The sequence below is a fragment of the Globicephala melas genome, chromosome 8 (assembly GCF_963455315.2).
Source record: "Globicephala melas chromosome 8, mGloMel1.2, whole genome shotgun sequence".
NCBI lineage: Eukaryota > Metazoa > Chordata > Mammalia > Artiodactyla > Delphinidae > Globicephala > Globicephala melas.
The window spans coordinates 84,164,899-84,192,050 of NC_083321.1; the positions used below are offsets into that span (position 1 = coordinate 84,164,899).

The 27,152-nt window shown below is 36.2% G+C and overlaps 1 protein-coding gene across 1 annotated transcript in view; it reads right to left on the reverse strand.

Annotated features, from left to right (window-relative positions):
- Window positions 1-27,152, reverse strand: part of C8H11orf65 (chromosome 8 C11orf65 homolog) — an 89,775-nt gene that overhangs the window by 36,988 nt on the left and 25,635 nt on the right. Inside the window, 1 exon segment of the mRNA XM_030836306.2 lies at window positions 26,085-26,177. Coding sequence (XP_030692166.1) covers window positions 26,085-26,177 — 93 coding nt within the window.

Genomic DNA, 27,152 nt, shown 5'->3' on the forward strand with positions numbered 1-27,152 from the left:
TGATAGAAAAAATCTCAACAGAGTGGGTATAGAGGGAACATACCTCTACATAATAAAGGCCATATATGAAAAACTTACAGCCAATATCATACTCAACGGTGAAAAGCTGAAAGCATTTCCTCTAAGATCAGGAATAGGATAAGGATGCCCACTCTCACCACTTTCATTCAACATAGTATTGGAAGTCCTAGACGCAGCAATCACATGAGAAAAAGAAATAATCCAAATTGGAAAGGAAGAAGTAAAACTTTCACTGTTTGTGGATGACATGATACTATACATAAAAAGTCCTAAAGACACCACCAAAAAACTATGAAAGCTAATTAAGGAATTAAGTAAATTTTCAGGATATAAAAATAATGTACAGAAATCTTTTGGGCTTCTATACACTAACAATGAACTATCAGAAAGAAAAATTAAGGAAACAATCCTACTTACAATTATACCAAAAAGCACAAAATATGTAGGATAAAATCTAACCAAGGAAGTAAAAGACCTGTACTTGGAAAACTATAAGACACTGATTTAAGAAACTGAATATGACACACATAAAAAATAGAAAGATATATTCTGCTCATGGAATTAATATTTCTAAAATGGGGAATTCCCTGGTGGTCCAGTGGTTAGGACTCAGTTCTTTCACTGCCAAAGGAACAGGTTCAATCCCTGGTCAGGGAAAAAAGATCCCACAAGCCACGCACCCCCCCCCCAAAATGGCCATATTATCCAAAGCAATCTACAGACTCAGTGCAATCTCTATCAAAATACCAATGGCATTTTTCACAGAACAAGCACAAATAATTTAAAAATGTGTATGGAAACACAAATGACCCTGAACAGTCAAAGCAATCTTGAGAAAAAAGAACAAAGCTGGGGGAATCATCCTCCCTGACTTCAGACTATACTACAAAGCTACAGTAATCAAAATAGTATGGTAGAGGCACAAAAACAGAGACATAGATCAATGGAACAGAATAGAGATCCCAGAAATAAATCCATGCACCTTTGGTCAATTAATCTATGACAAAGGAGTCAAGAACAAACAATGGAGAAAAGACAGTCCCTTCAATAAACGGTGCTGGGAAAACTGGACAGCCACATGTAAAATAATGAAATAAGAACATTCTCTAACACCATATACAAAAATAAAATGGATTAAAGACCTAAATGTAAGACCAAATACTATAAAACTCCTAGAGGAAAACATAGGCAGAACACTCTTTGACATAAATTGTAGCAGTATTTTTTTTTTTGATCTGTCTCCTACAACAAAGGAAACAAAAGCAAAAATAAATGGGACCTAATTAAACTTAAAAGCTTTTGCACAGCAAAAGAAACCATCAACAAAACAAAAAGACAATCTATGGAAGAAAATATTTGCAAATGATATGACTGAAAAAAGATATATCCAAAATATATACAGAGCTCATAAAACTCAAACAAGCAACCTAATTAAAAAGTGGGTATTTCCCCCACTTTTGGAAAATGAATAGACATTTTCCCAAAGACATACAGGTGGCTAACAGTCACATGAAAAGATGCTCAACACCGCTAGTCATTAGAGAAATGCAAATCAAATCCACAATGAGATATCATCTCACACCTGTCAGAATTGTTATCATCAAAAAGAGCACAAATAACAAATGTTGGCAAGGCTGTGGAGAGAAGCAAACACTTGCTCACTGTTGGTGGAATGTAAATTGGTACAGCTAATGTGGAAAACAGGATGGAAGTTTCTCAAAAAATTAAAAATAGAACTGCCATATGACCCAGCAATTCCACTCCTGAGTACATATCCAAAAAAACGAAAAACACTAGATTGAAAATATACATGCACCCCAATGTTCACAGCAGGATTATTTACAATAGCCAAGATATGGAAGCAACATGTATCCATCAACAGATGAATGAACAAAGAATATGTTTATATGTATATATACACAATAGAATCCTCAGCAGCCATTAAAAAATGCAATTTTTCCATTTGTAAAAACATGAATGGACCTAGAGAGTATTATGTTAAGTGAAATAAGTCAGACATAGAAAGACAAATACTCTATATTATCACTTATATGTGAAATCTAAAAAATAAAACAAATAAATGTATATAATAAAACAGAAACAGGTCCACAGATATAGGGAACAAACTAGTGATTACCAGTGAGGAGAGGTAAGGGGGAGGGGAAATATGGAGGAGGGGACTAAGTGGTACAAACTATTATGTACGAAATAAGCTTCAAAGATATATAGTACAACACAAGGAATATAGCCAACATTTAATAGTACCTATAAAAGGAGTATAACCTTTAAAAATTGTGAATCACTCTGTTGTACACCTGTAACTTGTATAACATTGTACATCACCTATACTTCAATTAAGGGGAAAAAAACCCCCATAATGTACCACCTCATACCTGTCAAAATGGCTTTTGTCAAAAAGATAACAAATAACAAGTGTTGGAGAGAATGTGGAGAAAAAAGGAACCCTTATGCACTATTGTTGGGAATGTAAATTGGTGCAGCCACTGTAGAAAACAGAATGGAGATTTCAAAAAATTAAAAATGGAATTAACATACGATCCAGTAATTCCACTACTAGGTATTAATCTGAAAAAATTAAAATACTAATTAGAAAAGATACATGCACCCCTATGTTCATTACAGCATTATTTATAATAGCCAAGATATGGAAGCAACCTAAGTGCCCATGATTAGGTGAATGGATAAAGAAGATGTGGTACATATATACAATGGAATATTACTCAGCCATAAAAAGAAGGAAATCTTGCAATTTGCAACAACATGGATGAATGTAGAGGATATTATGCTAAGTGAAACAAGTCAGACAGAAAGACAAATACTGTATCATTTCATTTATATGTGGAATCTAAAAAAAACACAAATGAGCAAATAGAACAGAACAGAAAGAGAGTTGCAGATACAGAGAACAAATGAGTTGCTGCCAGAAGGGAGGGAGGTGGGAGAAGAGAGAATAGGTGAGGGAGATAAAGAGGTACAAAATTCCAGCTGCAAAATAAATGAGTCACACGTGTGAAATGTACAGTGTGGGCAAAATAATCAATAATTATGTAATATCTTTGTATAGTGATATCAAATCTACACTTAGGCTTCCCTGGTGGCACAGTGGTTAAGAATCCGCCTGCCAATGCAGGGGACATGGGTTTGAGCCTTGGTCCGGGAAGACCCCACATGCCATGGAGCAACTAAGCCCGTGCGCCACAACTACTGAGCCTGCACTCTAGAGCCCACGAGCCACGAATACTGAAGCCCACACACCTAGAGCCCATGCTCCATAACAAGAGAAACCACCACAATGAGAAGCCCGCACAACACAACCAAGACCCAACACAGCCATAAATAAATAAATCTATCTACACTTATAGTGGTGATCATTTTGAAATTTGTAGACATATTGAATCACTATATTGTGTAACAGGAAGTAACACAGTGTTGTAGGTCAATTATAATAAAATACAAACTCACAGAAAAAGAGATCAGATTTGCGGTTACCAGAGGCTGGGGGAGGGGGAGGGGGAGCTGGATGAAGGCAGAGAAAAGGTACAAACTTCCAGTTATAAGGTAAATAAATACTAGAGATGTAATGTAAAACATGATAAATATAATTAACACTGCTGTATATTATATATGATAGTTAAGAGAGCAAATCCTAAGAGTTCTCATTACAAGGAAAAAATACTTTTTTTCTATTTCTTTAGCTCTGTATCTGTATGAGAGGATGGATGTTCTTTAAACTTATTGTGGTAATCATTTCATCATGTATGTAAGGCAAAATCATTATACTGTACACATCATACAGTGCTGTATGAGAATTATATATCAATAAAATTAGAAGAAAAAAAAGAACTACCATAAAAACCAGCAATACCCAAAGAAAATAAAAACACTAATTCAAAAAGATATTTGCCAACCCTATGTTCATTACAGAATTATTTACAATAGCCAAGATATGGAAACAACCTAAGTGTCCATGCATAGATGAATGGATAAAGAAGATGTGGTAATGGAATATTAGCCATAAAAAGAATGAATTCTTGCCGTTTTTAACAATATGGGTGGGTCTAGAGGGTATTATGCTAAGTTAAATAAGATAGAGAAAGACAAATAATGTATGATTTTACTTACATCTGGAATCTGAAAAACAAAACAAACGAACAAACCTAATAAAATAGAAACAGACTCATAGATACAGAGAACAAACTGGTGGTTGCCAGAGAGGATGAGGGGGTGGAGGGATGAGCAAAATAGGTGAGGGAAATTAAGAAGTACAAACTTCCAGTTATTAAATAAATAAGTCAGGGGATATAATGTACAACATAGGGAATATAGTCAATAATATTTTAATAATTTTGTATGGTGACAAATGGTAACTAGACTTATCATGGTGATCATTTTGTAGTGTATAAAATATAGAATCACTGTGTTGCACTATGTTGCACACCCAAAACTAATAAACTAATATAAGTCAATTATACTTCAATTTAAAAAAATTGATGAGGAATAACTCCAAGTTAAGGCAAGTAGAAAAGGAACAGAAGGAGGGGACTTCATGGTGTTTCTTCTGTTTCTGTACAATTTTATTTTTGAAAAGAAGTCCCCAAGAAAAACCTTCAGCAAACTAGAATAGACAGGAACTTCCTCAACTTGATAAAGAACATCTACAAGAAACTTACAGATATCATACTTAATGGTGAGAAACTAGTCCCCTGACTATTCCTACTCAGCATCATACTGGAATCCTAGATAATTCAGTAAGATAAGAAAAGAAATGTGCAAAAATTGAGAACAGAAATAAGAAACTATCTTTGTTCACAGATAACATGAGTGTTTATATAAAATATCTCAGTGAACCAACAAAGAAACTCCTGGAACTAATAAGCAATTATAATAATGTTGGAGGATACAATGTTAACATAACAAAAGTCAACTGTGTACACCGGCAATGGACAATTGGAATTTGAAATTAAAAGCACAATGCTATTTACATTAGTGCCACAAAAGTAAAATACTTAGGTATAGATCTAAGAAAATATGTAAAAGTCTATATGAGGAAAACTACAACACTGTGATGAAAGAAATAAAAGAAGATCTAAATGAAAGAAGAGTTAGTCCATATACCTGGATAGGAAGACTCAATATTGTCAAGATGTCCATTCTTCCCAACTTGATTTACAGATTCAATGAAATACCAATCAAATTCCCAGAAAGTTATTTTGTAGGAATGGACAAACCGATTTTAAATTTTACATGTAAAGGTAAAAGACCTAAAATAGTCAACATAATATTGAAGGAGAAGAACAAAGTTGGTGTTGTGACACTACCCAACTCGAGACTTTTTATTAAGCTGTAATAATCAAGACAGTGTAGGGGCTTCCCTGGTGGTGCACTGGTTAAGAATCCACCTGACAATGCAGGGGACACGGGTTCGAGCCCTGGTCCAGGATGATCCCACATGCCGCGGAGCAGCTAAGCCTGTGAGCCACAACTACTGAGCCCGTGTGACACAACTACTGAAGCCCAAGTGCCTAAAGCCCATGCTCTACAACAAGATAAGCCACCATGAGGAGAAGCCTGTGCACCACACAAAGAGTAGCCCCACTCACTGCAATTACAGAAATCCCATGTGCAGCAACGAAGATCCAACACAGCCAAAAATAAATAAATAAATAGATAAATAAATAAATAAATAAATAAATAAATTAAAAAGACAGTGTGGTATGGGTGAAAGAATAAATAAAAAGGCCATTGTAACAGAAGAAAGAGCCAGGAAATAGGCTCCCACATAAATATAGTTAACATATCATTGACAAAAGGGCAAAGGCAATTCAATGGAGAAAGGATGGTCTTTAATAAATGGTGATGGAACAAATGAACATCCCATACAAAATTTAAGAAAAATGAATCTAGACACAAATTTTACACTTTCACAAAAATAAACTGAAATTGGTTCATAGATCTAAATGTAAAACTCAAAAATACAGACCTCCTGGAAGATAACATAGGAGTAAATCTAGGTGACCTTGGGTTTGTTGATGATTTTTAGATACAAAATCAAAAGCATAACTCATGAAGAAAAAATAATGGAAAGGATGGACTTCATTAAAATTAATGTTCTGTGATGAACACTGCTAAGAGAATGAAAAGAGAAGTCTCAGAAGGAAAAAAAATCTTTGCTGAATACACATCTGTTAAAAGACTGCTATCCAGAATATAGAAAGAACCCTTAAAACTAAACAATAAGAAGATGGACAGCTTAATTTAAAAAATGGGCAAAGATATGAAAAGCTACCTCACCAAAGAAGATAGAGAGATAGCCAATTAACAAATGAAAATATGTTCAACATATATGTCAAAAGGAAGGTGTAGATTAAAACATGAGATACCTCTAAATAATATGAGAATGGCTAACATCTAAACACTGACAACATCAAATGTTAGTTAGACTATGGAGCAATAGGAACTCTCATTCATTGCTGGTTGGAATGCAAAATGGTATAATTACTTTGGAAGATAGCTTGGCAGTTTCTTACAAAACTAAACATAGTCTTACCATATAATCCAGCAAAAGAGAATTTAAAAGTACAACAGCAAGAATATATGTCAGAAAGGGTAAAGGGATATAAGTACATTGTCTGGGAAGAGATAAAAATGCCAATCTTTATATGATTTTCATAATTCAAATATGCATATTGCAATATCTTGTATAAGCATAAAAGAATGATAATAGAGAGGGGAAGTTTTAAGAATAAAAATAATAAGCCCAAAACAAGGCAGAGTATATATAAGTCCCAAAATATCAGTAAGTACATTAAATGTGAATACATTAAGTGCTCCAACAAAAGACACAGAGCATCATACTGGATAAAACTATTAACTAGCAATATACTGCCTAAGAAAGACACAGATAAAATATGGAGATTCACAATGTTGAAAGTAAAATAATGGGAAAGATACAACATACAAGCAATAATGAAAAATAGTGGTGTGGCTACATTAGTTTCAGAGATTTTGGACCATAAGACAAAGAGTATTACTAGAGATAAAGTGAGACACTTCAAAGTAATATAACGTTCAATTGACAAGAAAGATATAATGATCCAAAATTGGTTTTCAGTTAACACACAGCCTCAAATTATACAAACTACCAGAAAAATACACAAATCTTTGATGATAGAGGGGGATTTTATTTTATATAAATTGGAGTATTGTTGATTTACAATGTTGTGTTAGTTTAAGGTGTACAGTAAAGTGAATCAATTATCATATACATATATACACTATTTTTATATTCTTTTCCCATATAGATCATTAGAATACTGAATAGAATTCCCTATGCTATGCCATATGTCCTTATTAGTTATCTATTTTATATATAGTAGTGTGTATTTGTCAATCCCAATTTCCCAGTTTATCTGTCCCCCTGCCCCTTTCCTCCCTACTAACCATAAGTTTGTTTTCTGCATATGTGACTCTATTTCTGTTTTAGAAATGAGTTCTTTTGTGCCATACTTTTTAGATTCCACATATAAATGATAACATATGATATTTGTCTTTGTCTGACTTACTACTCTCAGAATGACAATCTCTAGGTCCATCGATGTTGCTGCAAATGGCATTATTTCATTCTTTTTTATGGCTGGGTAATATTCCATTATATACATGAACCACATCTTCTTTATCCATCCCTCTGTCAATGGACATTTAGGTTGCTTCCATATCTTGGCTATTGTAAATAGTGCTGCAATGAAAACTGGGGTGCATGTATCTTTTAAAATTATGTTTTTCTCCAGACATATGTCTAGGAGTCCAATTGCTGGATCATTTTACCATAGTTCTATATTTAGTTTTTTAAGGAACCTCCATACTCTTCTCCACAACGGTTGTACCACTTTACATTCCACCAACAGTGTAGGATTGTTCCCTTCTCTCCACACCCTCTCCAGCATTTACTCTTTATAGATTTTTTGATGATGGCCATTCTGACTGGTGTGTGAGGTGATACCTCATTGTAGTATTGATTTGCATTTCTCTAATAATTGGTGATGCTGAGCATTTTTCATGTGGTTTTTGGCCATCTGTATGTCTTCTTTGGAGAAATGTCTGTTTTGACCTTCTGCCCATTTTTCAGTTGGGTTGTTAGTTTTTTTTGATATAGAGCTACATGAGTTGTTTGTATACTTTGGAGATTAACCCCATGTCAGTCACATCGTCTGCAAATATTTTCTCCCATTCTCTGTGTTGTCTTTCTGCTTTGTTTATGGTTTCCTTTGTTGTGCAAAAGCATTTAAGTTTAATTAGGTCCCATTTGTATATTTTTGTTTTTATTTTTCTTACTCAAGGTGGTGGATTAAAAAAGATATTGCTGCGATTTATCTCAGAGAGTGTTCTGCCTGTGTGTTACTCTAGGAGTTTTATAGTGTCCAGCCTTACATTTAGGTCTTTGATCCATTTTGAGTTTATTTTATTGTATGGTGTTAGAGAGTGTTCTAGTTTCATTCTTTTACATGTAGCTGTCCAGTTTTCCCAGCACCACTTGTTGAAGAGACTGTCTTTTCTCTATTGTGTATTCTTGCCTCCTTTGTCATGGATTAATTGACCATAGGTGCATGGGTTTATCTCTGGACTTTCTCTATCCTGTTCCATTGATCTACATTTCTGTTTTTGTGCCAGTACCATACTGTTTTGATTACTGTAGCTTTGTAGGATAGTATGAAGTCAGGGAGCTTGATGCTTCCAGCTCTGTTTTTCTTTCTCAAGATTGCTTTGGCTATTCGGGGTCTTTTGTGTTTCCATACAAATTGTAAAATTTTTTGTCCTAACTCTGTGAAAAATGCCATCAGTAATTTGATAGGGATTGTATTGAATCTGTAGATTGCTTTGGGTAGTATAGTCACTTGCACAATACTGATTCTTCCAATCCAAAAACATGATATATCTCTGCATCTGTTTGTGTCATCTTTGATTTCTTTCATCAACACCTTATAGTTTTTGAGTAGAGATCTTTTGCCTCCTTGGGTAGGTTTATTCCATAGGTATTTCATTATTTTTGATGTGATGGTAAGTGGGATTATTTCCTTAATTTCTCTTTCTGACCTTTTGTTGTTAGTGTATAGGAATGCAAGTATTCTGTGTATTAATTTTGTACCCTGCAACTTTACCAAGTTCATTGATGAGCTCTAGTAGTTTTCTGGTAGCATCTCTAGGATTTTCTATGTATAGTATCATATCATCTGCAAACAGTGATAGTTTTACTTCTTCTTTTCCAATTTGGATTCCTTTTATTTCTTTTTCTTTTCTGATTGCCATGGCTAGACCTTCCAAAACTATGTTGAATAAAAGTGGCAACAGTGGACATCCTTGTCTTGTTCCTGATCTTAAAGGAAATGCTTTCCATTTTACACCATTGAGAATGATGTTTGCTGTGGGTTTGTCGTATATGGCCTTTGTTATGTTGAGGTAGGTTCCCTCTATGCCCACTTTCTGGACAGTTTTTACCATAAATTGGTGTTGAATTTTGTCAAAAGCTTTTCCTGCATCTATTGAGATGATCATATGATTTTTATTCTTTAGTTTGTTGATGTGGTGTATCACACTGCTTGATTTGTGGATATTGAAAAATCCTTGCATCTCTGGGATAAATCTCACTTGATCATGGTGTATGATCCTTTTACTGTATTGTTGGATTTGGTTTGCTACTATTTTGTTGAGGATTTTTACACCTATGTTCATCAGTGATGGTGGCCTGTAATTTTCTTTTTTGTGTTGTACCTTTGTCTGGTTTTGGTATCAGGGTGAGTGATGGTGGCCTCATAGAATGAGCTTGGGAGTGTTCCTCTTCAGCAATTTCCTGGAAGAGTTTCAGAAAGATAGGCATTAACTCTTCTCTAAATGTTTGATAGAATATGCCTGTGAATCCATCTGGCCCTGGACTTTTGCTTGTTGGAAGTTTTAAAATCACAGTTTCGATATCAGTACTTGTGATTGGCCTGTTCATATTTCCTGGATCAATCTTGGAAGGTTGAGACTTCTGGCCTGGCCCAACCACCAGGTGTAGGTGGCCACAAAGTCCACAGCAGCTAAAGCTAGACCTGCCTTGGCTGCAGGAGCACTCATCTGTTCTGATGTTCTGGAGATGCTGAGTTTACAAAGCCAGTCATGGGGGTGTAAATCCATGGTTTGCACAGCTGTGATGAGAGATTTCAGCACTTCTACCTTAGTTGCATGGCCCCTGGCACTCAGCTGTAATTTCAGTCCCACCACTGCATGTGAGCCACCTACAGGCATCTGCTTCCACAGCTGCCCTGGAGCACAGGAGCCCCCCACCCCCAATGGGGAGGAGGTACAGAGGAGGAGGTAGACAGGGGGCATGAGAGCCCACTCTGGTGGACACAGGATGGGAGCCCTTCCTAGTGCCCCAGGAGGCAGGAGCTGGTGCATGGGGAGATAGGCTGTAATTACTGTCCCACACTTTGTGCATCACTCAACAATGGAGCTTCTCTTCTATGGTGGCTGGGTTTATAATGGGAGATTTTAATGCACTTCTCTCAGTAACTGATAGTACAAGTAAGCAAAAATAATCAGTAAGCATATAAAAGGTCTGATCAATATAATTCACAAATTTGGTCTAATTGACATCTATGAACTGTGTTCAACAACTGCAGAATACATCTACTTTTCAAATACAGATACAATATTGCAAAAATAGATTACTAACAGAGGATTGAAAATCACAGTGTGATTAAGATAAAGATTGATTTCACAAAAGATAATAATTTCCAGATGTTTACAACTTTAAAAATGCAATTTTAAATTACCAGAAGAAATAAAAGTAGAAATTAAAGAATATTTTGTATTGAATTTGATGATGAAAATATGATATATCAAAATGTATATGCTAAAAACATACTGAAAATAAATAAATTTGGCTTTCTACTCAAAAAGTTGGAAAACAACAGCAAATACAATTCAAAGAAAATAAAAAGAAGGAAATAATTAACAGCAGAAAATGAAGAAGGAAATTCAATGAACAATAGAATGGAATGACAAAGCTCAAAGCTGGTTTCTTGGAAAGACTAATAAAAGTGGGAAACCCTGGGCTTCCCTGGTGGCGCAGTGGTTGAGAGTCTGCCTGCCAATGCAGGGTATGCTGGTTCGTGCCCCAGTCCAGGAAGATCCCACATGCCGCGAAGCAGCTGGGCCCGTGAGCCATGGCCGCTGAGCCTGCGCGTTCGGAGCCTGTGCTCCACAGCAGGAGAGGCCACAAGAGTGAGAGGCCCACGTACAGCAAAAAAAAAAAAAAAAAAAAAAAAAGTGGGAAACCCTAGTAAGACTGGTCAAGAAAGAGAATATACAAATAATCAATATCAGGAATTAAATAGAAACTACTATTGATTCTAAGATCATAAGATTAGAAAGATCATAAGAGAATATTAAGAACAACTTAATGCAAATACATTTGAAAGTTTAGACGAAATGGAACGCTTCCTAGAAAAATGCAGCTTATCAAAACTAGCACAACAATAAATACAAAATATGAGTAGACCTATAACTATAAACTGAATTTGTAATTTAAGATTTTCTCACAAAGAAAAATTCTGGCACAGATGGCTTGACTGGTAAATCCTTCCCAACATTTAAGGAAGAAATAACACTTAGTGTTAAAAAAAAAAAAAGAAACCATTTCCTCCAAGATAAGGAACAAGACAAGGTTGCCCAATCTCACAACTATTATTCAGCATAGTTTTGGAAGTTTTAGCCACAGCAATCAGAGAAGAAAAAGAAATAAAAGGAATCCAAATCGTAAAAGAGGAAGTAAATCTGTCACTGTTTGCAGATGACATGATACTATACATAGAGAATCCTAAAGATGTTAACAGAAAACTACTAGAGCTAATCAATGAAACTGGTAAAGTAGCAGGATACAAAATTAATGCACAGAAAGCTCCTGCATGCCTATACATCAATGATGAAAAATCTAAAAGAGAAATTAAGGAAACACCCCCATTTACCACTGCAACAAAAAGAATAAAATACCTAGCAATAAACCTACCTAAGGAAACAAAAGACCTGTATGCAGAAAACTATAAAACACTGATGAAAGAAATTAAAGATGATACAAGCAGCTGGAAAGATATACCATGTTCTTGGATTGGAAGAATCAACATTGTGAAAATGACTATATGACCCAAAGCAATCTACAGATTCAATACAATACCTATCAAACTACCAACGACATTTTTCATAGAACTAGAGCAAAAAATTTCACATTTTGTATGGAAACACAAAAGACCCTGAACAGCCAAAGCAATCTTGAGAAAGAAAAACACAGCTGGAGGAATTAGGCTCCCAGACTTCAGACTATACTACAAACCTAGAGTAATCAAGACAGCATGGCACTAGCACAAAAACAGAAATAGATATCAGTGGAACAGGATAGAAAGCCCAAAGATAAACCCACACACATACGGTCACCTTATCTTTGATAAAGGAGGCAAGAATATACAATGGAGACAAGACAGCCTCTTCAATAAGTGGTACTGGGAAAACTAAACAGCTACATGTAAAAGGATGAAACTAGAACACTCCCTAACACCATAAACAAAAATAAACTCAAAATGGATTAGACACCTAAATGTAAGACCAGACACTATAAAACTCTTAGAGGAAAACATAGGAAAAATACTCTTTGGCATAAATCACAGCAAGATCCTTTTTGACCCACCTCCTAGAGAGTTGGAAATAAAACCAAAAATAAACAAATGGGACCTAATGAAACTTAAAAGCTTTTGCACAGCAAAGGAAAACATGAACAAGATGAAAAAACTCTCAGAATGGGAGAAAATATTTGGAAATGAAGCAACTGACAAAGGATTAATCTCCAAAATTTACAAGCAGCTCATGAAGCACAATATCAAAAAACAAACAACCCAATCCAAAAATGGGCAGAAGACTTAACTAGACATTTCTCCAAAGAAGATATACAGATTGCCAACAAACACATGAAAGGATGCTCAACATCACTAATTATTAGAGAAATGCAAATCAAAATTACAATGAGGTATCACTTCACACCAGTCAGAATGGCCATCATCAAAAAATCTACAAACAATAAATGCTGGAGAGGGTGTGGAGAAAAGGGAACCTTCTTGCACTGTTGGTGGGAATGTAAATTGATACAGCCACTATGGAGAACCATATGGATGCTCCTTAAAAAATTAAAAATAGAACTATCATATGACCCAGCAATCCCACTACTGGGCATATACACTGAGAAAACCATAATTCAAAAAGAGTCATGTACCAAAATGCTCATTGCAGCTCTATTACAATAGCCAGGAAATGGAAGCAACCTAAGTGTCCATTGACAGATGAATGCATAAAGATGTGGCACATATATACAATGGAATATTAGCCATAAAAAGAAATGAAATTGTGTTATTTGTAGTGAGGTGGATGGACCTAGAATCTGTCATACAGAGTGAAGTAAGTCAGAAAGAGAAAAACAAATGCCATATGCTAACATATATATATGGAATCTAAAAAAAAAAAAGGTTCTGAAGAACCTAGGGGCAGGACAGGAATAAAGACACAGATGTAGAGAATGGACTTGAGGATGGGGGAGGGAGAACAATAAGCTGGGATGAAGTGAGAGAGTGGCATGGACATATATACACTACCAAATGTAAAATAGATAGCTAGTGCAAAGCAGCCACATAGCACAGGTACATCAGCTCGGTGCTTTGTGACCAGCTAGAGGGGTGGGTTAGGGAGGGTTGGAGGAAGGCGCAAGAGGGAGGAGGTATGGGGTTATATGTATATGTATATACATATGTATATGTATATGTACATATGTATATGTATATGTATATGTATAGCTGATTCACTTTGTTATAAAGCAGAAACTAACACACCATTGTAAAGCAATTATACTCCAATAAAGGTGTTTAAAAAAAAAGAAAGAAAAGTAATGAAGAAGTAACATTTCCCCACTTTTGCAGGATTCCAACCAAATTTGATACCAAAATCTCACAGAGAAAATACAAGAATGTAAATCACATGGTCTGCATGAATATAGGTGCAAAAATTTAAGCAAAATAAAAGCAAAGTAAATTCAGTGATATTTACAAAGGACTTATCCTCTTGTTCTTAATATTATGATCAAAATGTGTGTATTTAGGAATGCTAAGTGGGTTTAACACTCAAATAAAAGAAATATGATATCTCAATTAAAGCAGAAAAATGTCTCAAAATTTAACATCCATTCTTGGAATGAAAGTAAAAGAAACAAAACTCTTTTAGTCCAATAAGAATAAAAGGAAACTTTCTTAATCGGATAAAAGCTGTTTTTAAAATAAAAAGCCTATAGCATGTGTTATATTTAATGATGAAATATTGAGCCCTTTCCCTTTGAAGTCAGGAATGAGATAGTGGTTGCCATTTCTACTCACCAATTAACTTAAGGTGCTATTAGTGCAGAAGGGCAAGAAAATGAAATAAAATTTATAACTTTTGGTAAAGGAAAAATAAAACTAATTATGTGAGGATGATATGCTTGTTTATGGAGAAAATCCAAAAGAATATATGTACAAATTATTAGAATTAATAAATAAGCATAACAATGTGTTTGGGGAGAAAGTCAATAAACAAAATTTATCATCTTCCTATATACCAGCAGCACAAATTGGAAAATAAATGTCTTCAAATTACCATTTATAGGAGCATGAAAAAGCAAGATATAAATCAAAGAAAAGATGTACAAGTCCTCTGTGCAGAAATTACAGAAGAGCTAACTAATGTTGCAGGTTGGGTTTTCTGAAAGGAGATGCTGATATGAAGTTTGGGCACTATGTGTTTATTAGGGATCACCACCTGTGAAAGGAAGGGGAAGGAAGAACTTGAACTGCAATACAGGCCCCACAAAGCCTTGGCCAATCTTGCAGGGAACTCTAGAATGAATATTGCCCAATCTCAGTCTGGTTTTATATCCACTTCCCCACCCCCACTCCCACACATTACTCACTCACTAGGTACAGACTGTCCTGGAAGCAGCTGACTGATTTAGGGTGATGCAGTTCTCTGCAGGAGACACTGGAGGTTGTCTGCTGATCACACTCCCTCCAACTGTGTAATAAGTCTTCTTATGAAGAGGAATCTGGGTGGCATATCTCCATATTTTCACACATATTCATGTATTGGAGTCTCAATATTGTTAAGATGTCAGTTTTCCTAAAATTGTTCTAAATATTCAATGCAATCCCAATAAAAATTCCAATAGATTTTTAAACATTTTTTAAAAATTGTGGTGAAACACACACAACTTAAATGTATCATTAGTGACATTTAGTACATTCACAATATTGTACTGACACTATTTCTAGAACATTTTCATCACTCCAAAAGGAAAACCTATACCAATTAAGCAGTCATTACCCATTCCCTCTCCCCACTAGCCCTTGGCAATCACTAATCTGCTTTTTATCTTTTTTAAACAATATATATTTTCTATTTGTTTAGACATCCCCATGTATCTTCCTCCTCAGCCTCACCTTTTCCAGGATATGACTTTAAAGGTTGGAAGCTGGCCCAGCCCTGGGACTGCATGGAAGCAGATGAAACAAAGGCAAGCCTCTGCACAGGTTCCTCAAGGAACTGGCAGACAGGTCAAAATACACAAAAACTATTTTTGAGAAAAATGTCTGTATTTCACACCATGGCCCCAGCAAGCCACACCAGGAATGTGAACCTTTGTGGAATATTACTCAGCCATAAAAAATGAAATAATGCCATTTGCAGCAACATGGATGCACCTAGAGATTATCATATAAGTGTAGTCAGTCAGATAGATAGAGCCAAATATCATATGATATCACTTATTTGTGGAATCTAATAAAAAATCATACAAATGAACTTAGTTACAAAAAAGAAACATATTCACAGATCTTGAAATCAAACTTATGCATACCAAATGGGAAACATGCAGGGAAGTGATAAATTGGGAGATTGATATTAACATATACACACTACTGTATATGAGGTAACTAATAAGGACCTACTGTATAGCACAGGGAGCTCTACTCAATATTCTGTGGTGACCTACTTGGGGAAGGAATCCAAAAAAGAATAGATAAGTATATATATATATATGTGTGTGTATATACATATATATATACACACACACACATATATATGTAACTGAATTACTTTGCTGTACACCTGAAACTAACACAACACTGTAAATCAACTATACTTCAATAAAAATTAAAAAAAAATACAAAGGTAGAAATTAGACCAATGGAACAGAAACAGACAGATTCAGAAACAGACCCATATGTAAATTGTTACTTCATTTATGATAAAATGGCACTGCAGAATGGTGTATAATGGAGTGGATGTCTATATGGAAGAATATGAAAGTTGACTTCTCCCTCACACCATACACAAAAATTAATCCCAGTTGGATTGTAGATCTAAGTATGAAAGGCAAGTCAGTAAAGTTTATATAATATAAGAGTATTTTCATGACCTTGGGGTTGAGGTAGTTTATAAAAAAGCACCAATAATACAGAAAAAGATTGATAAATTGGACTACATTAAAATTAAGAACTTTGTTCATCAAACAATAGTCATGCTTCAAAATATTAACCTAGGAGCTGGGGAAAGTGGATAAAGTTGTAGATGAAAAAAATTGGCCATGAAATGCTAATTCTTGAAGCTGGGTGTGGAGTATATGGTGGCTTATTACTTTATTCTTTCCAGTTTTGTATATGTTTAAAATTTTAAATTAAAAAAATCATTGGAGGCACTTCCCTGGTGGTCCAGCGGCTAAGACTCTGCACTCCCAATGCAGAGGACCTGGGTTCAATCCCTGGTCAGGGAACTAGATCCCTCATGCATGCCACAACTAAGAGTTCACATGCTGCAAGTAAAGATCCTGCATGCTGCAACTAAATAGCCCCCATCCTGCAACTAAAGAGCCTGCATGCAGCAACGGAGATCCTGCACACGGCAACTAAGACCCAATGCAGCCTAAAGAAATACATAAATATTTTTAAAAATCATTGGAAAGACTTTATTCAGATAGTACAAGTCAAATCATTGAGTGAAAAATATCTGTAACACAGATAACTGAAAAAGGGCTTGTATAAAGAGTACATAAAGAACAGATAAAAATCAGTAAGAATAAGAGAGACAATACAGGTATAAAAGGCATGAAAAAAAAAAGCTGTCAGAAGTTCATCGAATTTGGTAGAGGGAGAGCTGAGCTGTTCAGTGTGGTAGTAGCTATTTAAAGCCACAAGCAGAAAAGGAAAGAATGCCTTGACTTTGAAGGTAACAAACAGGAGTCTAAAGAGCCTAAAACCAGAGGAAGCAAAAACTCCCCTTTCAGGAGGATGTTGTCTCACTGTTGAGGGAATCCTTTACAAAGGCTCTGGCAGTTTTATGTGTATGTATGTGTTTGTGGGGGTGGCGGGGGGAGGGGAGAAATTGAGAGGGGAGGGTCAGAGTAAGCTGACTCGGAGTAAGGAAAGTGTCTTCAAGGTTTCCTGCATAAGGAGGTCTCATCAGAGATGCCTGAAGACTTCTGGCCATGGCCGCAGATGAAGAGACCTTGGAGGGGGACCTTCAAGATGGTGGAGGAGTAAGACGTGGAGATCACCTTCCTCCCCACAAATACATCAAAGATACATCTACATGTGGAACAGCTCTTACAGAACACCTACTGAACGCTGGCAGAAGACCTCAGACTTCCCAAAAGGCAAGAAACTCCCCACGTACCTGGGTAGGGCAAAAGAAAAAAGAAAAAACAGAGACAAAACAGTAGGGATGGGACCTGCACTTCTGGGAGGGAGCTGTGAAGGAAGAAAGGTTTCCACACACTAGGAAGCCCCTTCACTGGCAGAGACGGGGTGTGTGTGTGTGTGGGGGTAGCTTCAGAGCCATGGAGGAGAGTGCAGCAACAGGGGTGCAGAGGGAAGAGCAGAGAGATTCGCACAGAGGATCGGTGCCGACCAGCACTCACCAGCCTGAGAGGCTTGTCTGCTCACCCGCCGGGGCGGGCGGGGGCTGGGGGCTGAGGCTTGGGCTTCGGAGGTCAGATTCCAGGGAGAGGACTGGGGTTGGCTGTGTGAACACAGCCTGAAGGGGGCTCGTGCGCCACAGCTAGCTGGGAGGGAGTCTGGGAAAATGTCTGGACCTGCCGAAGAGGCAATAAACCATGGTTTCAGGGTGCACGAGGAGAGAGGATTCAGATCACTACCTAAATGAGCTTCAGAGAGAGGCGCAAGCGTGGCTATCAGTGTGGATGCCAGAGACGGGCATGAAATGCTAAGGCTGCTGCTGTAGCCACAAAGAAGCCTGTGTGCAAGCACAGATCACTATCCACATCTTCCCCTCCTGGGAGCCTGTGCAGCCTGCCACTGCCAGGGTCCTGTGATCCAGGGACAACTTCCCCAGAAGAACACAGAGCATACCTCATGCTGTTGCAAAGTCATGCCGGCCTTTGCCACCGCAGGCTTGTCCTGCATTCCATACCCCTCCCTCCCCCAGGCCTGAGTGAGCCAGGGCCCCCTAATCAGACCTTCCTTTAACCCCATCCTGTCTGGGTGGGAAACAGACACCCTCAGGCGACCTACATGCAGACGCAGGACCAAATCCAAAGCTGAACCCCAGGATCTGTGTGAACAAAGAAGAGAAATGGAAATTTCTCACAGCAGCCTCAGGACCTGCAGATTAAATCTCCACAATCAGCTTGATGTACCCTGCATCTGTAGAATGCCTGAAGAGATAACAAATCATCCCAAAATTGAGGTGGTGGACTTTGGGAGCAACTGTAAACTTAGGGTTTACTTTCTGCACCTAATTTGTTTCTGGTTTTATGTTTATCTTAGTTTAGTATTTAGAGCTTATTATTATTGGTAGATTTGTTTATTGATTTGATTGCTCTCTTCTTTATATATATATATATGTATATATATATTTTTCCTTTTCTCTTTTTTGTGAGTGTCTATGTGTGTGCTTCTTTGTTATATTGTCTGTATAGCTTTGCTTTTACCATTTGTCCTAGGCTTCTGTCAGGTTTTTTTTTTTGGTAGTTTTAGCACTTGTTATCATTGGTGGATTTGTTTTTTGGTTTGGTTGCTCTCTTCTTTCTTTCTTTCCTTCTTTTATTTTTATTACTTATTTTTTATTTTTAATAATTTTTTATTTTATAAAAATAAAATTAATAAAAATAAATAAATTTATTTTTATTCATCTTTTTCTTTCTTTGTTTCTTTCTTTCTTCCTTTCTTGTTTGCTTGCTTCTTGCTTTCTTGCTTTTTCCTCCCTTTACTTCTGAGCCGTGTGGCTGACAGAGTCTTGGTGCTCCAGCTGGGTGTCAGGCATGAGTCTCTGAGGTGGGAGAGGCGAGTTCAGGACATTGGTCCACCAGAGACCTCCCAGCCCCATGTAATATCAAACGGCCAACCACCCCTACCCCTCGCCGAGATCTCCATCCCAGCGCTAAGACCCAGCTCCACTCAATGACCAGCAAGCTACAGTGCTGGACAACGTATGCCAAAAAACTAGCAAGACAAGAACAGAGTCCCACCCATTAGCAGAGAGGCTGCCTAAAATCATAAGTTTATAGACACTCCAAAACACACCACCATATGTGGTCCTGCCCACCAAAAAGACAAGATACAGCCTCATCCACCAGAACACAGCCACTACTCCCCTCCACCAGGAAGCCTACACAACCCACTGAAACAAACTTAGCCACTGGGGGCAGACACCAAAAACAACAGGGACTATGAACCTGCAGCCTGCAAAAAGAAGACCCCAAACACAGTAAGATAAGCAAAATAAGAAGACATAGAAAAACACAGCAGGTGAAGGAACAAAATAAAAACCCACCAGACCAAACAAATGAAGAGGAAATAAGCAGTCTACCTGAAAAATAATTCAGAGTAATGATAGTAAAGATGACCCAAAATCTTGCAAATAGAATGGAGAAAATACAAGAAACATTTAACAAGGACCTAGAAGAACTAAAGGGCAAACAAACAATGATGAACAACAAAATAAATGAAATTAAAAATTCTCAAGAAGGAATCAATAGCAGAATAACTGAGGCAGAAGAACAGATAAGTGACATGGAAGAAAAAAGAGTGGAAGTAACTACCATAGAGCAGAATAAAGAAAAAAGAATGAAAAGAACTGAGGACAGTCTCAGAGACCTCTCAGAAAACATTAAATGCACCAACATTTGAATTATAGGGGTCCCAGAAGAAGAAGAGGAAAAGAAAGGGAATGAGAAAATATTTGAAGAGATTATAGTTGAAAACTTCCCTAATATAGGAAAGGAAATAGTTAATCAAGTCCAGGAAGCACAGAGAGTCTTATACAGGATAAATCCAAGGAGAAACATGCCAAGACACATATTAATCAACCTATCAAAAATTAAATGCAAAGAAAAATTATTAACAGCAGCAAGGGAAAAGCAACAAATATCATACAAGGGAATCCCCATAAGGTTAACAGCTGATCTTTCAGCAGAAACTCTGCTGAAATCCAGAAGGGAAAGGCAGCACATATTTAAAGTGATGAAAGAGGAAGAACTACAACCAAGATTACTCTGCCCAGCAAGGACCTCATTCAGATTCGAAGGAGAAAATTAAACCTTCACAGACAAGCAAAAACTAAGAGGATTCAGCACCACAAAACCAGCTTTAGAACAAATGCTAAAGGAACTTCTCTCAGCAGGAAACACAAGATAAGGAAAAGACCTACAATAACAAACCCAAAACAATTAAGAAAATGGTAATAGATAATCAATAATTGGTAATAGATATCAATAGATATCTATTAGATATAATAAATAATCAAAATGGTAATAGATAATCAACGGTAATACATATCAATAATTACCTTAAATGTAAATGGATTAAATGCTCCAACCAAAAGACATAGACTAGCTGAATGGATACAAAAACAAGACCCATATATATGCTGTCTAGAAGAGACCCACTTCAGACCTAGGGACACATACAGAATGAAAGTAAGGGGATGGAAAAAGATTTCCATGCAAATGGAAATCAGAAGAAAGATGGAGTAGCAATTTTCATATCAGACAAAATAGACTTTAAAATAAAGACTATTACAAGAGACAAAGAAGGACACTACATAATGATTAAGGGATCAATCCAAGAAGAAGATATAACAATGGTAAATATTTATGCACCCATCATAGGAGCACTTCAATACATAAGGCAAATGCTAACAGCCATAAAAGGGGAAATCAACAGTAATACAATCATAGTAGGGGACTTTAACACTCCACTTTCACCAATGGACAGATCATCTAAAATGAAAATAAATAAGAAACACATGCTTTAAATGATACTTTAAACACAATGGACTTAATTAATATTTATAGGACATTCCATCCAAAAACAACAGATTATACTTTCTTCTCAAGTGTTCATGGAACATTCTCCAGGATAGATCATATCTTGGGTCACAGATCAAGCCTTGGTAAATTTAAGAAAATTGAAATCGTATCTTTCCTGATCACAATACTATAAGACTGGATATCAATTACAGGAAAAAATCTGTTAAAAAATACAAACACATGGAGGCTAAACAATACACCACTAAATAGCCAGGAGATCACTGAAGAAAAAGAGGAAATCAAAAAATACCTAGAAACAAATGACAATGAAAACATGATGACCCAAAACCTATGGGATGTAGCAAAAGCAGTTTTAAGAGGGAAGTTTATAGCAATACAATCCTACATCAAGAAATAAGAAACATCTCAAACAACCTAACCTTACACTCAAAGCAATTAGAGAAAGAAGAACAAAAAACCCCCAAAGTTAGCAGAAGGAAAGAAATCATAAAGGTCAGATCAGTAATAAATGAAAAAGAAATGAAGAAAACAATAGCAAAGATCAATAAAACTAAAAGCTGGTTCTTTGAGAAGATAAACAAAATTGATAAATGATTAGCCAGACTCATCAAGAAAAAAAGGGAGAAGACTCAAATCAATAGAATTAGAAATGAAAAAGGAGAGGTAACAACTGACACTGAAGAAATATGAAGGATCATGAGACATTACTACAAGCAACTATATGTCAATAAATTGGACAACCTGGAAGAAATGGACAAATTCTTAGAAAAGCACAGCCTTCTCAGACTGAAGCAGGAAGAACTAGAAAATATAAACAGACCAATCACAAGCACTGAAATTGAAACTGTGATTAAAAATCTTCCAACACACAAAAGCCCAGGACCAGATGGCTTCACAGGGGAATTCTATCAAACATTTATTGAACAGCTAACACCTATTATTCTCAAACTCTTCCAAGATATACCAAAGGGAGGAACACTCCCAAACTCATTCTATGAGGCCATCATCACCCTGATACCAAAGGCATACAAAGATGTTACAAAAAAAAAGAAAACTACAGGCCAATATCACTGGTGAACAAAATGCAAATGTCCTCAACAAAATACTAGCAAACAGAATCCAGAAGCACATTAAAAGGATCATACACTGTGATCAAGTTAGGTTTATCCCAGGAGTGCAAGAATTCTTCAATTACACAAATCAATCAGTGTGATACTCAATATTAACAAATTGAATGATAAAAAACCATATGATCATCTCAATAGATGCAGAAAAAGCTTTTGACAAAATTCAACACCCATTTATGATAAAAACCCTCCATAAAGTTGGCATAGAGGGAACTTACCTCAACATAATAAAGGCCATATATGACAAACCCACAGCCAACATCGTCCTCAAAGGTGAAAAACTGAAACCATTCCCACTAAGATCAGGAACAAGACGAGGTTGCCCACTCTCACCACTCTTATTCAGCATAGTTTTGGAATTTTTAGCCTCAGCAATCAGAGAAGAAAAAGAAATAAAAGGAAACCAAATCAGAAAAGAAGAAGTAAAACTGTCACTGTTTGCAGATGACATGATACTATACATAGAGAATCCTAAAAATGCTCCCAGAAAACTACTAGAGCTAATCAATGAATTTGGAAAGGTAGTAGGATACAAAATTAATGCACAGAAATCTCTTGCATTGCTAAACACTAATGATGAAAAATCTGAAAGAGAAATTAAGGAAACACTCACATTTACCATTGCAACAAAAAGAATAAAATACCTAGCAATAAACCTACCAAAGGAGACAAAAGATCTGTATGCAGAAAAATATAAGACACTGATGAGGAAATTAAAGATGATACAAACAGATGGAGAGATATACCATGTTCTTTGATTGGAAGAATCAACACTGTGAAAATGACTCTACTACACAAAGCAATCTACAGATTCAGTACAATCCCTATGAAACTACCAATGGCACATTTTACAGAACCAGAACAAAAATTTCACAATTTGTATGGAAATACAAAAGACCCAGAACAGCCAAAGCAATCTTGAGAAAGAAAAACACAGCTGGAAGAATCAGGCTCCTGGACTTCAGACTATACTTCAAAGCTACAGTCATGCAGAAAATATGGTACTGGCACAAAAACAGGAATATAGATCAATGGAACAGGATAGAAAGCCCAAGGATAAACACACACACATATGGTCACCTTATTTTTGATAAAGGAGGCAAGAATATACAATGGAGAAAAGACAGCCTCTTCAATAAGTGGTGCTGGGAAAACTGGACAGCTACGTGTAAAAGAATGAAATTAGAACACTCCCTAACACCATACACAAAAATAAACTCAAAATGGATTAAAGACCTAAATGTAAGGCCAGACACTATAAAACTCTTAGAGGAAAACATAGGCAGAACACTCTATGACATAAATCACTGCAAGATCGTTTTAACCCACCTCCTAGAGAAATGGAAATAAAAACAAAAATAAACAAATGGGACCTAATGAAACTTAAAAGCTTTTGCATGGCAAAGGAAACCATAAACAAGATGAAAAGACAACCCTCAGAATGGGAGAAAATATTTGCAAATGAAGCAATTGACAAAGGATTAATCTCCAAAATTTACAAGCAGCTCATGCAGCTCAATATCAAAAAAACAAACAACCGAATCCAGATGGGCAGAAGACCTAAACAGACATTTCTCCAAAGAAGATATAGATTGCCAACAAACACATGAAAGGATGCTCAGCATCACTAATCATTAGAGAAATGCAAATCAAAACTACAATGAGGTATCACTTCACACAAGTCAGTATGGCCATCATCAAAAAATCTACAAACAATAAATGCTGGAGAGGGTGTGGAGAAAAGGGTACCCTCTTGCACTGTTGGTGGGAATGTAAATTGATACAGCCACTATGGAAAACAGTATGGAGGTTCCTTATAAAACTAAAAATAGAACTACCATATGATCCAGCAATCGCAGTATTGGGCATATACCCTGAGAAAACCATAATTCAAAAAGAGTCATGTACCACAATGTTCATTGCAGATCTATTTACAGTAGCCAGGACATGGAAGCAACCTAAGTGTCCATCGACAGATGAATGGTTAAAGAGGATGTGACGCTTATATACAATGGAATATTACTCAGCTATAAAAAGAAACGAAATTGCATTATTTGTAGTGAGGTGGATGGACCTAGAGACTGTGATACAGAGTGAAGTAAGTCAGAAAGAGAAAAACAAATACAGTATGCTAACACATATATATGGAATATAAAAAAAAGGTTCTGAAGAACTAGGGGCAGGACAGGAATAAAGACGCAGACGTAGAGAATAGACTTGAGGACATGGGGAGATGTAAGTGTATGTTGGGATGAAGTGAGAGAGTGGCATGGTCATATATACACTATCTAATGTAAAATAGATAGCTAGTGGGAAGCAGCCGCATAGCACAGGGAGATCAGTTTGGTGCTTTGTGTCCACCTAGAGGGGTGGCATAGGGAGGGTGGGAGGGAGATGCAAGAGGGAGGAGGTATGGGAATATATTTATATCTATAGCTGATTCACTGTTATACAGCAGAAACTAACACACCATTGTAAAGCAATTATACTCCAATAAAAATATGTTAAAAAAAAAGAGAGAGAGATCTAGGAGTGAAGGCTTTTGGGGCTAGGAAAATATGCCTAAATTCGTGGACAGAGAGGGTCCTGAGTCCTTGTCTGCAACTCCCTTCATTGACTGTAATGCAATGACTCTGTACCAAGTCTAGTGTGAGGTGAGGATAGTTTTCCCTTGTGAGTCCTGTCAGGTAAAGGCTTTGTAATTGCCTGTGGTCAGGCCTGAAAAATCACATATAGAATTTTAATCAGAAGCACAACTCCTCAAAAAGATGCTCAACTTCATTAGTAATCAGAGAAGTGCAAATTAAAAACTGACAATATTAAGTGTTGCTGAGGATGTAGAGCACCAAGAATTCCCAAAGGTTGCTGACAGTGAATATAAATTAATACAATAACTTTGGAAAATAGTTTGGCATATCCTTCCATCCAGCAATTCTGATTCTAGGTTGAATAGAAACCAAAAGAAATTTGTGGACCTGTTAACCAGGAGGCATGAGTAAGAATAGTTCCAAAAGCAGCCTTTATAATAGCCACAAACTAGAAAATGTCCAAATGTCAACCTATTGTAGAATGAATAAATAGCAGTATATTCATAAAATGGAATACTACCAACATTTTTATGAAATGAATGAAGTTTAGGTTCACAAACAATGTTGAATGAACAAAGCTAGATACAAAAGTATACTATAGGATTCTATTTATATATAGCTTTAAAACAGAAAACTAAAGTATAGTGGTAGGATTCAAAATAGGGTTTACCTTTTGGAAGAAGAGAGTCGGCAGTGATTTGCAGGGCACCCAAAGGTAATGGTTTGAAGTATGAAAACGTTGATCTGGGTGAATGTTACACAGGGGTTTGCTTGTGATGATTCAGTTGTTATAAATTTATGTTTTATGAACTTTCTATATGTGTGTAATAGTTTAATTTAAAAAGTTAAAAAAAAGAAATACAAGCACATTGAATTTATAAAGTAGCCACACATTTTTAAGGGGGGAAAATATATTGTATCAATAAATAATGTCCTTACCTCTTTAGGATTAATGTATTTCAGTATCTGACGTGGCTCCCCTTGTCTTCTTATATTAATCAAACGTTTAAAGTGTTGGAATACAGCGACATTCTAAAGGTTCAAACACATAAGATTTTATGGTCAAAACTGGGTTTTCTACCTCTAATTAGCTTTCTGCCTAATTAGGGCAAAATGAGTAAAAATCATAAAATAGATTTTACATATGTAAACTAGATTTTAGAAATATTATCCAATCAAGGTTTGCTTTGATAAGTCAGGCAATATTGGTATTATTTTCACAAAGAGTTTTACCCTTAAATTTGTAATGGTATCACTAGCAACTATAAATAAAATATCCAAAATTTTGGTTGGGTCAATTTCGTATACTCCAGTGTAATCTAGGAGAAAGACAAAATACAGCCTAGTGGTTAAGAACACTGAGCGTGGCATAATATTGTCTGGGCTTAAGTGTTAGTAATTACTAGCTGTGTGATCCTGAACAAGTTGCTTAACCTCTATGATCAGTTTCTTATCTAAAATATGGGAATGACAGTACTATTTCATACAGCTATGGTTAGGAATAAATGAGCTAAAATTTGTAAAGCACTTAGAACAACTTCTGGCATAAAAAAGCACTCAATAAGTATTATCTATTATTGTCATTACAGAATCCTCCTCATTCCTGTGGTAATTCCACTGATTTACAAACCCTATCTACTTTTATTGTTAGTGCAAATTTAGTCAAACAACTGCAAGCAATTCTTCTATCTTGGAAAGCTATCTTTGGTAACCCTCTCCTACCTTATCCCTCCCAAAACCCTTAATAACTCTTGGTAAACATTCCCTGACCCCTCAGTTTGCTTATATTAAATCAAATCAAATAAATACAAGTCGAAGTAATCCATAATACTAATATGACAATTTGAAGTCCCATTGCAATTGTCTGTGGAAGATGGTGCAGCTCACCTCAACACGAATAATATTCTTTCTGAAAGGAAGATGTAATTTCTTAAGTAAAACCCCAAATTGAGTATCAAGAAAAATTTATGATGGTTTAAAATCTGAATAGTATCTTCTAAACTTGTA